The sequence below is a fragment of the Aquarana catesbeiana genome, linkage group LG06, assembly GCF_042186555.1.
Source record: "Aquarana catesbeiana isolate 2022-GZ linkage group LG06, ASM4218655v1, whole genome shotgun sequence".
In the NCBI taxonomy this organism is placed as follows: Eukaryota; Metazoa; Chordata; class Amphibia; order Anura; family Ranidae; genus Aquarana; species Aquarana catesbeiana.
Genome location: NC_133329.1, coordinates 158846368 through 158859595, shown reverse-complemented (window position 1 = coordinate 158859595; position 13228 = coordinate 158846368). Strand labels below are relative to the sequence as shown.

The following is a 13228-nucleotide window of genomic DNA, read 5'->3' as shown; positions in this document are numbered from 1 at the left end:
AAATTGGGCTAAACAGACAGTAAGGAGATATTTCATCTTCTCCACCACCTGTGAATCGCCTCTAAAAAGCGTTCAAAACACATATCGCTCTTTAGAGGAGCGGTGGCTTTAGTTTAGACGCTTTAGTGACACTTTAAATATATGTCATAAATCCTAATTTATGTACAGTTGTGAGTATTTTTCCATATTTCTAATTACTCTACATATAAGTTTACCTTAAAGCAAGTTTTTAGTTTTAGGTTCAGTAGTCCATAAAAGTAAACCTGTCATGAGAGAAATATGAGGGTTGTTGTTGTTGGCCTATTTCTGAAAATAATAGCCACATGGCTGGCTGAAGCAAGATGAATATGCAAATCATGAGTTCTATTTATTGCTACATGCTTATTCCATATCTGTGTCCCACAAAGTATTGAAACTAAAGCTTGGAAGGAGGTCATCACAGATACATCATTGTAACACTACAAACTCCATGTAATAAAAAAATTAAAATAATAATGCAATGTCAGGTTTTGAGCCAAAATAAAAATTGAATAAAAATATTGGTGTTTAGCTGTTAGGTAAAACCTTGGCCAAATATAAATGTGTGCATTTATCTTCAGGTCTTGTTTTAATTGTGGAGCTGAGAGAATGAAGAGGAAGCTCCGATTGGGGCAACCAGAATAGATTTTAATAGCTTTGGTAAATGAGGGTCAATATACACTTTATTACCAAAAGTATTGAGACCTGCCTTTACACGCACATGAACTTTAATGGCATCCCAGTCTTAGTCCATAGGGTTCAATATTGAGTTGGCCCACCCTTTGCAACTATAACAGCTTCAACTCTTTTGGGAAGGCTGTCCACAAGGTTTAGGAGTGTGTCTATGGGAATGTTTGACCATTCTTCCAGAAGTGCATTTGTGAGGTCAGGCTCTAATGTGGACGAGAAGGCCTGGCTCGCAGTCTCCGCTCTAATGCATCCCAAAGGTGTTCTATCGGGTTAATGTCAGGACTCTGTGCAAGCCAGTCAAGTTCCTCCACCCCAAACCTGCTCATCCATGTCTTTATGGACCTTGCTTTGTGCACTGGTCCAAATCATTTGGTGGAGGTGGGATTATGGTGTGGGGTTGTTTTTCAGGGGTTGGGCTTGGCCTCTTAGTTCAAGTGAAGGGAACTCTTAAGGTGTCAGCATACCAAGATATTTTGGACAATTTCATGCTCCCAACTTTGTGAGAAGAGTTTGGGGATGGCCCCTTCTTGTTCCAAGATGACTGCGCACCAGTGCACAAAACAAGGTCCATAAAGACATGGATGAGTGAGTTTGGGGTGGAGGAACTTGACTGGCTTGTCCTGACCTCAACCCAATAGTACACCTTTGGGATGAATGGAGACTGCGAACCAGGCCTTCTCGTCCAAATCAGTGCCTGTCAAGCATTCCCATAGACACACTCGTAAACCTTGTGGACAACCTTCACAGAAGAGTTGAAGCTGTTATAGCTGCAAAGGGTGGGCCAACTCAATATTCAACCCTATGGACTAGGACTGGGATGCCATTAAAGCTCATGTGCGTGTAAAGGCAGGCGTCCCAATACGTTTGGTAATATAGTGTAATTATAACTGAAGCCTGAAACGCCATTTGCAAGCTTTGTTCATACAGTAGTTGTTAGCGCTTCTGATGTCAAAGAGCCACTTCTTGAATAATAATCACACTTTTGGACATCCAGTATAGAAGCAACATAGGTTCATTTTAAGGCCACTAAGGGGAAGCTGAACTACAACATTATCTATGTATGTTCTCCAGGGTTAGTAGCAACAAATAAAAGCCATAGACAGCAATCAGAGCATGAAGCTGGATAACCAAGCTTGCTCAGTTGCAGTGTCCTGTGTGATAATAAACACAGGCAATGTGGCTGGCATTACCAAACATGCAAAATTACTCCAAGCACATGGAAAGAGCCAATCAGTGTGCTGACAAGGAGCATTGGAAGAGAAAGAAAAGTGAGCAAGATATGAGTTTGCTCTCTAAACTTTGATCATAGGGAGTCACTCACTTTGCACTGCCTCTATTCATAAATCTCCAGCTCATCCAACCAGAGAACATGTGTGTGTGTGTGTGTGTGTGTGTGTGTGTGTATATATATATATATACACACACACACACACACATATACAGACACACACTCTTATAAATAAATGTAAATAGTAGAGGAGTGGACAGTGTCAGTATGGCAGTGGATGTGTCAGACGCCCGATGTCTCATTTTTGAGACAGAGAAAGGGCCTGAGGAGATTGCACAGTCTATGGCTTCAGCTGCACTGGACAGTGAATGAGAAGAAAGTTCTCTGCTGAGCGGCTTCCTGTTCATTCACAAACTGAACCATAATAAACACAGTTTACTATGCTTCAGTTATGAATGAACACAGTGAGGGGCCCGGGCAGCAGGGGTAATCTGTGCCACACAGGATGATTAAAGTTTGTCCAGGCACATCTGGCACACGCCTATGCCAACTACCACAGTGATCGTCAGCTTCTCTAGCTATCTTCAGCTGTAAGACAAGTATTGTTAAAGCGGAGTTCCACCGAAAAAAAAAAAAAAAATTTAAGTCAGCAGCTACAAATACTGCAGCTGCTGACTTTTAAAATATGGACACTTACCTGTCCAGGGCGCCCGCGATGTCGGCACCCGAAGCCGACCTGTCCCTCGGCTCCCGGGGTGGAGGTGCCACCATCTTCGGTAAGGGAATCAGGAAGTGAAGCCTTGCGGCTTCACAGCCTGGTTCCCTACTGCGCATGCGCGAATCCGCTGCGCGTTCTGAGTGGTTCCTGCTGTCTTCTGGGACCTGTGTGTCTCCCAGAAGACAGCGGTGGGGGGGACAGAAGAGGGGCCGGACATGGCATAGATCATTATGGATACTGCGGTGATCTTTTGCTGGAAGTGGGAGCAAATACCTGTATTAGACAGGTATCTGCTCCCCCCACCCCCCGTAAAGGTGCCAAATGTGACACCGGAGGGGGGGGGGGGGGGGATCCGGACAGCAGAAGTTCCATTTTTGGGTGGAACTCCGCTTTAAGTTACAAGACTGGATAAAGTTGAATTCTATGTATGATCTTTATTGCATACTTACAATGGTCCAGCTTGGCATAATGTACAGTAGTACATTATACCAAGCTGCACAATGTAAGTATGCAATAAAGATCATACATAGAATTCAATTTTAACCAGTTCCCCCCCAGTCTATAACAATATGATGGCTGGGCTGGCCTCTCATCGGTCCAGGTGGACATCATATGACGTCCTCCTGTGTCACGCCCCGATCTGTCAGCAGCTGCGTCCATCCACAGGACGTTTGTTGCCTGTACCATTTGACCGCTGTCACCAATCACAGCAGGTCACTTGACAGTTGTACACAATGGATGGTTTCCTTTTTATGCCATCCATTGTGTACAATTGTGTTGCTAGCTGTGATTGGTCAGTGTGATCAAAAAAATCCTGATCACTTCCCCAGAGTAGTACAATGTTACTATGGTAACATTATATTGCTCTGGTCACAGTGTATTAAAGAAATAAAAATAAAAAAATGTAATAAAAAATAATAAACTAAAATAATACTATGTAACATTATATTGCTCTGGTCACAGTGTATTAAAGAAATAACAATAAAAAAATGTAATGAAAAATAATAAAATAAAAAGAAATTGAAAACAAATTATTAAAATGTTTTTTTTTTCGTACTGTCACCAGTCAGTGTCCCTGATCATGGGGTAACAGCATATGACCAGTAATGGGGATACCATCCTTTAGGTGGCTCAGAGGTGTGGTGTTTCACCTCTGCGCGTGTTTATTTTGCCTCCTTCAGCATTGTGGTTTTCCCTTCCGATCGTTTTTTGGTTGTATCCCCTTAATTTCCCCCTCCCCTTTTTTTTCCTTTGTTTTAATTATACTTTTATTTTTATTGTCATTAAAATTCTATTCACACCCTGAGGGTATCCTTATTTTATCTTAATGTATCATCCAATTTTAATATCGCTATCTGATGTTTGCCGATTCGGGTATACTCGCAATGGGGCAGAGGATGACACTTAGTATGCACACTTTGTTTCTTCCCCCTTTGCTGACAGCTGTAGATAGCGGACACGTTCCACTCTGCCCATTGGTCCCAAGGGTCAGCTGAGATTACGATACTCCGCCTAGTCCCTCTCACGGCCGCATAGTAATGCATCTGATAACCCTTATAATGGCCGCGCCCGTATATCCTCGAGAAGATAGCCGCTATAGGTATTTTCTATGGGGCTACTAGAAAATGGCCGCTTAGTATTGTGTATATGATCGCTATTTAAAGACACTGTTTGTGTCTCCACTTATCCCCTGATGAAGTCACGTGTTGTGTGACGTCACGCGTAGGGACGGGACAGGCACCTATGCTGATTGAGGCTTACGAGCTTGCCGCTCGTCGGATATTAGCCATTTGTTTACTGCTGTATTGTGAGTACCTATGTGTTATATTAATAAAAGCCAGTTTTAGCCTGACAATATTACACTATCTGGGACCTTCCGTTTTTTTCTATCTACGTGCCCCTTTACCTTCTGAGGGAACCATGCTCCAGGACTAGGACCACGTTGATAGAGGAGAAAACCTAAAGGATGGTATCGCCATTACTGGTCATATGCTGTTACCCCATTACCTTAAGGTAAGGGGCCACTGCCTACTAATTTGTGTGTAAATACGAAGAGGAGCACTATTTTTATTTGAGCACTCCACCGCATTGTGTGCATGCTATGAAGCCAGTTTTATTTTGTGGAGGAGGACAGTTTTATGCTTAAGCACTTTGATTGTATCTAAGTTTATGTCTTAAGAGTCACGTGGACTTTTATTGCACAAGTCACTTCATGTTTGTTGCATGTATACTACACAGTGGAATTTATTGTCGTATTGAATTATTTGCACTTTATATGGGAGGATTTACTCCTACAATTTGCTGTTGCACATTTTTTGTCAATTTTACAGTTATATTCTGGTTATGAATATTCACTGAAAGTCAATATCACGATTGCACTTTGCACTTTTTTTCCATTTTTAGTGATTTGTTCTCACGTAGGAGTGATCACATACTATTCATAACTGCTTATCCTGATTTTTTATATTTTAGTGATATTTAGCCCACTAGGAGATGTATTTTCTCTTTTTTTCTTTTGTTTCTGCTAGGATTAGCGCAGCACCATTTTTATAATTTATTCATTCGTTAGCAGGGTCTGGTTGTACCCTATTCGGTGCAGGCAGCTTTTCCCAATAGCTCTGCCTTTACACACATGATAGCGCAGGAATAATTATACACCTATTTTTCAGTGTCCCTGATCACGGCCACACCAGTTATATGATAATGCTGTACTGGACTGGTGGCAGTATGTAAAGAAAAAAAAAACATTTTTTGAAAATTATGAAAAAAAACTTGCCATGCCTCTTACTAAATACTTTGGACTGTCCATTTTCCAAAAAAGGGGTAATTTGGGGGGTATTTGTACTGTCCTGGCGTTTTTTGGGCCTCATGAAGGATTGATCAGGATTGATCAAAGTTCAGATATATACTATAGTTTGTGGACTCTATACCTTTCACACAGACTAAATAGTATAAACAAATTTGAGTTATTTTTACCAAAGAAATGTAGCAGAATAGATTTTGACCCAGACTTATGAAGGACATTTATTTATTTGCAAAATTTTAACAGAAATGAAGAAAAATGCATTTTTTTTCAAGCTTTTTTTTTCATTTACTTAGCAAAAAGTAAAAAACCCAGTGCTAATTAAATACCAATAAAAGAAAGCTCTAGTTGTGTGAACAAAATAGTAAAAAGTTAGTTTGGGTACAGTGTTGCATGACTGCGCAATTGTCATTGAAAGTGCGACAGAGCTGAAAAATGAAAATTGGCCTGGGCAAGAATGGGGTAAAAGTGCCCAGTTTTTAAGTGGTTAAGCTGCCCTCTTGAGGATAATACAAATTCTATTTGTTTTTTTTTCTTAATTGCTGGCTTCTTAGTTGCCAACCTGAGGATTCCAGTACTACCTCAACGGGGTCCCCTCAAAAAAGGGAAATTCTTCCACAACATTCTAAAATGAGGGTATTGTTACCTCATACCAGGTACCTTAATGGGGCGCAGATAGCAGATTTCTCACTGTGTTCAAAACTTTCTGTTCTGTGGTCAGCTGTCATTTAAATAACAATTAATTCCAGATTGAGAAAATGTACAAAAATATCCACGCCAAGAACATCACTGTGGGTATCAAATCAAATGGATTGCCAATTGAGTGCATTTTTTAAAAGGCAGCTTATCTCTATATAGCATAAGCAATGTTAATAGAAGTATGTGGCATGTATGCAAATAAAATGGTAAAAATAGGGCTGTGTCTCACATACTTGATCTTAGGAAAGCAGGCATGAACAGTATTAGTTATGAGAAGGCAATAAAAACAGGCTTATGTTTTGGCTCCTGTGAAGAAGTCACCATACCATACCTGTGGATAGAAACTAATTTGGCAGTTGTCCTGCCGAGCGAAAACTCCGCACAGTAAAAGTCTGCTTCTGCCCATGTTTTATTCATTGGGAAAAACCTGTAGCAGTTCCCGTTGTATTCGGTCCAAAACAGAGGGCAGGCGAATGGCTGGCTCACATCAGTAAACGCTGAGAGGGAAAAGAATGGCACAGTGTTGATTTTCTTGGAGGCAAACATTTATCTAGTTAAACCTTATTTTATTACTGAGTACATGTATATACGTGTGCATACGCCTTGTATACTACTTGGCTTATTCAATAGGGGAGCAAAGATAGAAGTGATAACATGTTAAGGTCAGTAACTCACAGTTACCAAAGGAAAATTATTTCTTAAAGTTATAATAATATTATAATTCTCCATAAATAGTCTATATACATACACTACTTAATAAAGTGTTTATTAACACCCCCCCAAAAAAAATAAGATCCTGGTCCCTTAAAGCAGATTAAACAGCACAGTGTTTGTGCTGTGTTATCTGCCCCTCTAAACTGGAAAAAAACCTGGCTAATCCTGCCACTTCCTGTATTGTGTACAGGGCCGGACTGGCCTACGGGGATACCGGGACATTTCCCGGAAGGCTGCCTGCCCTGGGGCCGCTTTGATCTATGCTGCAGTGCTCCCCTCCCTCCTCCTCCCCCTCCTCCTGCCTACTTGTCACACAGCAGGGGACCGCTGTGTCACGGAGCTGAGTGTGAAAAGTTTGGCCGCGCTGTGATAAAAGTCCTGCCCTCCTCCTAGAGCAGCTTGTGTGATAGACGCAGTGTTCTGTCTATCACACGAGCTGGTCTAGGCGGAGGGCGGGACTTTTATCACAGCGCGGCCAAACTTTACACACTCAGCTCCGTGACACAGCGGGAGATGCTGTGCGTAATGCACACACTGACTGGTGCGGCTGCAATGAGGGCACAGTAAGGCTGCAATGATGGTGAGGGAGGCTGCAATGAGGGCACAGTAAGGCAGCAATGATGGTGAGGGAGGCTGCAATGAGGGCACAGTAAGGCTACAATGATGATGAGGGAGGCTGCAATGAGGGCACAGTAAGGCGGAAATGATGGTGAGGCTGCAATGAGGGCACAGTAAGGTGGCAATGATGGGCACAGTGAGGCTGCAATGATGGGAACAGTGAGGCTACAATGATGGACATGTGAGGCTGCAATGATGGGCATGGTGAGGCTGCAATGATGGGCTGGTGAGGCGGCAATGATGGGCACAGTAAGGCGGCAATGATGGGCACAGTAAGGCTGCAACGAAGGTGAGGCTGCAATGAGAGCACGTTGAGGCTGCGATGATAGGCATGGTGAAGCGGCAATGATAGGCACAGTAAGGCTGCAATGATGGGCACAGTGAGGCTGCAATGATGGGCACAGTGAGGCTGCAATGATTGCCATGGGGAGGCTGCAATGATGGGCACAGCGAGGCTGCATTGATGGGTACAGTGAGGCTGCAATGAAGGCACAGGGAGGCTGCAATGATGGGCACAGCGAGGCTGCATTGACGGGCACAGTGAGGTTGCATTTCATGGGCACTGGTGAGGCTGCATTGATCTCTTATATCATGTCCGCAGTCTCTGACCATCTCTTGTATCATGTCCGCAGTCTCTGACCATCTCTTGTATCATGTCCGCAGTCTCTGACCATCTCTTGTATCATGTCTGCAGTCTCTGACCATCTCCTGTATCATGTCTACATTCTCTTAACATCTTTAGTATCATGTCCTAAGTCTCTGACCATCTCCTGTACTATGCCCGCAGCCTCTAACCATTTCTTGTATCATGTTCGCAACCTCTGACCATCTCTTGTCTTATATCATGTCTGCAGTCTCTGAGGGAGTCTGGAGAGGAGTCAAGAATGGGAGCACCACTGGGATGGGGATCATGGGAGAAGTCAGGCGTGTGTGGACTGTGGAGAGGAGACTATAGGAAAACCAGAGCCATCAAGCTTGAGCCAACTGACTGATCCCTGCAAGGTGCACCTGAGAGGAGGTCAGTGACAGCGCCGCCAGGCCAGTCTGAAGGGGGGGGGGGGGGGGCACTGATGTAAGGGGAAGTAAATACAATAATATAAGGGGGCACTGATATAAAGGTTTCCCCCTATATAATTAACCCACCCCCCCTTACCCTAGTGTATTCTTTCTGCGGAAGGTGGTCTCTGGTCACCAGAGTCCCCCCCCCCCCACATTTCCAGAGTTTCAGGTGTTCCCCTTGATGATTGTTCCACTTTTACTACTTTTAACTGAAATTTACTGTTTTATATATACTGTATATAGCTCTGTCTATCTATCCCTAGCCCTATGTGCTTTCATTTATGTCTTATCATTATATAATACGCTCTTCAAATGTGCTTTAAAATGCATGGTTTTCCCTTTTTATGAACAAGAAAATAATGACGTTATGATGGTTATGATGTTGGGCTGGTATAATGATGCTGTGGGGCTGGTATGAAATTATTTCCAGGGCTGGTTTTTATTCCCAGTCCAGCCCTGATTGTGTATTGTGTACCCTGCGCTGACAACAAAAATTATGGCTGCTGAGCCCTGACAACCGTGGTCAGAGTACGTCCCTTGGTCATCCACAGCTGTCCTCTCTGCTCTCCTCTATCCCCCTCATCCTCTCCTCCCTGCCTGTCAGTTCTGTGTCTGTGTCTCTGTCTCCGAAACGCCCCCCCCCCACCGTCGCTAATATTAAAAATATAAAACTTACAATAATCACTGCCAGCACCTCTATTATAGGCTAATATGGGCAGATATACCAAACTGTGTACGTTTTATCTAAAAATGAGGCTTGTAAATAACCATTTAGAGCTATCTTCAGGCCGCTTTACATCTCCATAGTTACATAGTTATATAGTAGGTGAGGTCGATCAAGTTCAACCTATGTGTGTGATTATATGTCAGGATTACCTTGTATATCCCTGTATGTTGTGGTCGTTCAGGTGCTTATCTAATAGTTTCTTGAAACTAACGATGCCCCCCGCTGAGACCACCGCCTGTGGAAGGGAATTCCACATCCTTGCCGCTCTTACAGTAAAGAACCCTCTACGTAGTTTAAGGTTAAACCTCTTTTCTTCTAATTTTAATGAGTGGCCACGAGTCTTGTTAAACTCCCTTTCCCAAAAAAGTTTTATCCCTATTGTGGGGTCACCAGTACGGTATTTGTAAATTGAAATCATATCCCCTCTCAAGCGTCTCTTCTCCAGAGGGAATAAGTTCAGTGCTCGCAACCTTTCCTCATAACTAATATCCTCCAGACATTTTATTAGCTTTTTTGCCCTTGTTTGTATTCGCTCCATTTCCAGTACATCCTTCCTTGAGGACTGGTGCCCAGAACTGGACAGCATACACCAAGTGAGGCCAGACCAGAGTCTTGTAGAGTGGGAGAATTATCGTTTTATCTTTGGAATTAATCCCATTTTTAATGCATGCCAATAATCTGTTTGCTTTGTTAGCAGCAGCTTGGCATTGCATGCCATTGCTAAGCCTATCATCTACTAGAACTACAGAGGTTCTCCCCCCAGTGTATAGATTGCATTCATATTTTTGCCACCCAAATGCATTATTTTACATTTTTCTACATTGAACCTCATTTGCTATGTAGTTGCCCACTCCATTAGTTTGTTCAGATCTTTTTGCAAGGTTTCCACATCCTATGGAGAAGTTATTGCCCTGCTTAGATTAGTATCGTCCGCAAATACAGAGATTGAGCTGTTTATCCCATCCTCCAGGTCGTTTATGAACGAATTAAACAGGACTGGTCCCAGCACAGAACCCTGGGGAACCCCACTACCCACCCCTGACCATTCCGAGTACTCCCCATTTATCACCACCCTCTGAACTCACCATTGTCTCCAGTTTTCAATCCATGTACTCACCCTATGGTCCATGCCAATGGACCTTATCTTTTACAGTAAGGTCCGAGAGAGGACTTCTGCGGGAGCGGCCACGTGACCTCCCCGGCTGACGTCAGAGGGAGATCTCAGCCCCTCCTACAGAAGCCATGTATCAGAGCTGTAAAGCAGCCGTGAATCATGTGACCAGCCTGAAAATCGCTCTAAATAGGTTTTTACAGGCCTCGTTTATAGAAATGACATACATAGTGTGTTATTCTTGCCTTTAATAGAGGGACTGGCAGTGATTTTTAATTTAGACTTAGCAAACACTTTAACCTCCCTGACGGTATTCCCGAGTTTGGCTCGGGGTGGAATTTCAGAGCCAAAAGCGGTAACCCCGAGCCAGACTCGGGATCGCATTGCAGGATCCAGAAAGAGCTTACTTACCTTGTCCTCTGGATCCTGTGATGTCTCCCCGCAGTGTGAGCGGTTCATCCGCCGCTTGATTCATCACGGAGCTGAGCTCCGTTCCCTGCAAGCGTTGCGACGCACGGGGACGGAGAACGGCGCCAAATCCAAAAAGTGAAACACACACAATACATACAGTATACTGTAATCTTACAGATTACATTATTATATGAAATTATTTCACATCACTTTTGTCCCTAGTGGTTTCTCCAGTGCCCTGCGTGCAGTTTTATATTATAAAAACTGTTCTTTCTGCCTGGAAACTGGAGATTGTCCATAGCAACCAAAACCGTCCCTTTACATCAAAAGTGGTTTTAGAACAGCTAGAAAACAGCGATAATAAATTAGAATCACTCGCAGAATTGAGTGATAGTGATTTGTGGGGAGATCCGTCATCAAACACTGAAAGAAATGACAGTGACAATTCTGCAACTGAGCAAATTTCAGTGTTTTTGATTTGATTACATTATTGAATAATTTTTATTATTATTATATTATTATTTAGTATAATTATTTATAGTTATTTATTATATTAAAATTTATGATTTCCTGTTTCAAACTTTATCATACCCAAGATGTCTACTAGACTCTGGTTTGGACAGATTTAAGTGAGTTATTCCTAAGAATTACAGGCCTACAATATAAAACGCCTAATTTCCATGCAAAATAATGGTACCGCTTTCAGCATCAAAAATATGAAATAATCATACCGCCAGGGAGGTTAATGGTCCTGTAATCTATTTTGTATTAAAGTAGAACTATAGGCAAACCTTTTTTTTTTTTTTCATTTTGGACAGAGCCAAGGGCACTGCTGGCAGATTTTTTTTTTAACCATTTGTGTCCTATTGCGGAGATTTCACTTCCTGTCCCATATCCAAACAGAAAGTGAGAGGAAATCTCTGCAAATAAAGGGAATCCCTTGGGGACCCCAGAAATAATGTCCCCATTGGAAGATTTCCCCTCTATTACTTTTCTAGGGACAACCTAAAATTTGGGATTTTTTTTCACTTTCATTGATAATGAACAGGACAAATAAAGAGGGTGACTCCCCTTAACGGGGGCACAGACAGCGATAAAAACTGACAAGCATTCTAATTCATCTGCATTCTATCCAAAACTAAAAAAAAAAAGTTTTGCAGAAAAAAATGGGGATTTGGAGGAGGAGAACAGCAATATAAGGTAATTTTGTGAGTTAAGGATACACACTTGAATAAAATTTACATTTTTAGCCCAGAGTTTAGGGGTTGATTTACTAAAAGTGGAGCGTGCAAAATCTGGTGCAGCTGTTCATGGTAGCCAATGAGCTTCTAACTTCAGCTTGTTCAATTAAGCTTTGACAGAAAAACCTGGCTGCTGGTTGGTTTCAATGCAAAGCTGCACCAGATTTTGCACTCTCTACTTTTAGTAAATTACCCTATTAGTTTCATTTTAAAGTAATATTAAAAACTCAGCATTTTCTAGTTTTAACACATTGAGCAAACTATTTGTTAAGATTCTTATCCCAGCGCTTGTAGTTTACAGCTTTCAATGATGCTTGCTCCTGCTCTTTCTGTGCTGCTTCCCTGAACTTCTGGTCGTTACAGGATAAGGCCGGGTTCACACTAGTACGACAAACGCTCTGATATTGGGAGCTCATGTCGCATGACGTGTGAAAATCAATGTTTCCCTATGGGAGCCGTCTTAACTGGTCCGACACAAGTCGGTCCGACTCTGAAAATGCTCCCTGCACTACTTTGGTCTGACTTTGGTCCTACTTCAGCCCAATTAATATCACTGAAGTAGGATCAAAGTCGGATCTCCGTCTTAACTGACCCGAATTTGGCATGCGACTTGTGCTCTGATGATCTTAAAGGGGAACTCCACGCCATTTTTTTTTTTAAAAACGCCATGGGTTCCCCCTTTCAAGAGCACACCAGGGAAACCCCCACACCGAAAAATGGCGTGGGGGTCCCCCCACAATCCATACCAGACCCTTATCTGAGCACACAGCCTGGCATGTCAGCAAAGGGGGTGGGGATGAGCGAGCACCCCCCCTAACCATACCAGGCCACATTCCCTCAACATGGGCCCCCACCTGCGCCCCCCACCCCAAAGCACCTTGTCCCTATGTTGATGAGGACAAGGGCCTCTTCCCGACAACCCTGGTTGTTGGTTGTCGGGGTCTGCGGGCAGGGGGCTTATTGGAATCTGGAAGCCCCCTTTAACAAGGGGGCCCCCAGATCTCGGCCCACCATCCTATGTGAATGAGTATGGGGTACATTGTCCCCCTACCCATTCACCTAAAAAAAAGTGTCAAAAATAAAACACATTACACATGTTTTTAAAGTAATTTATTAAGCAGTTTTGGCGTCTCTTCCGATCTCTTCTCCCCTCTCCGGCCCTTCTGTGTCCTCCGCTGACGTCTTCTGCCT

The 13228-nt window shown here is 43.0% G+C and overlaps 1 protein-coding gene across 1 annotated transcript in view; it reads right to left on the bottom strand.

The window, feature by feature from the left end:
• CLEC19A (C-type lectin domain containing 19A) overlaps positions 1 to 13228 on the bottom strand; it is an 80489-nt gene that overhangs the window by 56478 nt on the left and 10783 nt on the right. Inside the window, exon 2 of the mRNA XM_073634898.1 lies at positions 6488 to 6653. Within this exon, the coding sequence (XP_073490999.1) occupies positions 6488 to 6653 (166 nt within the window). The remainder of the gene's footprint in view (positions 1 to 6487; positions 6654 to 13228) is intronic.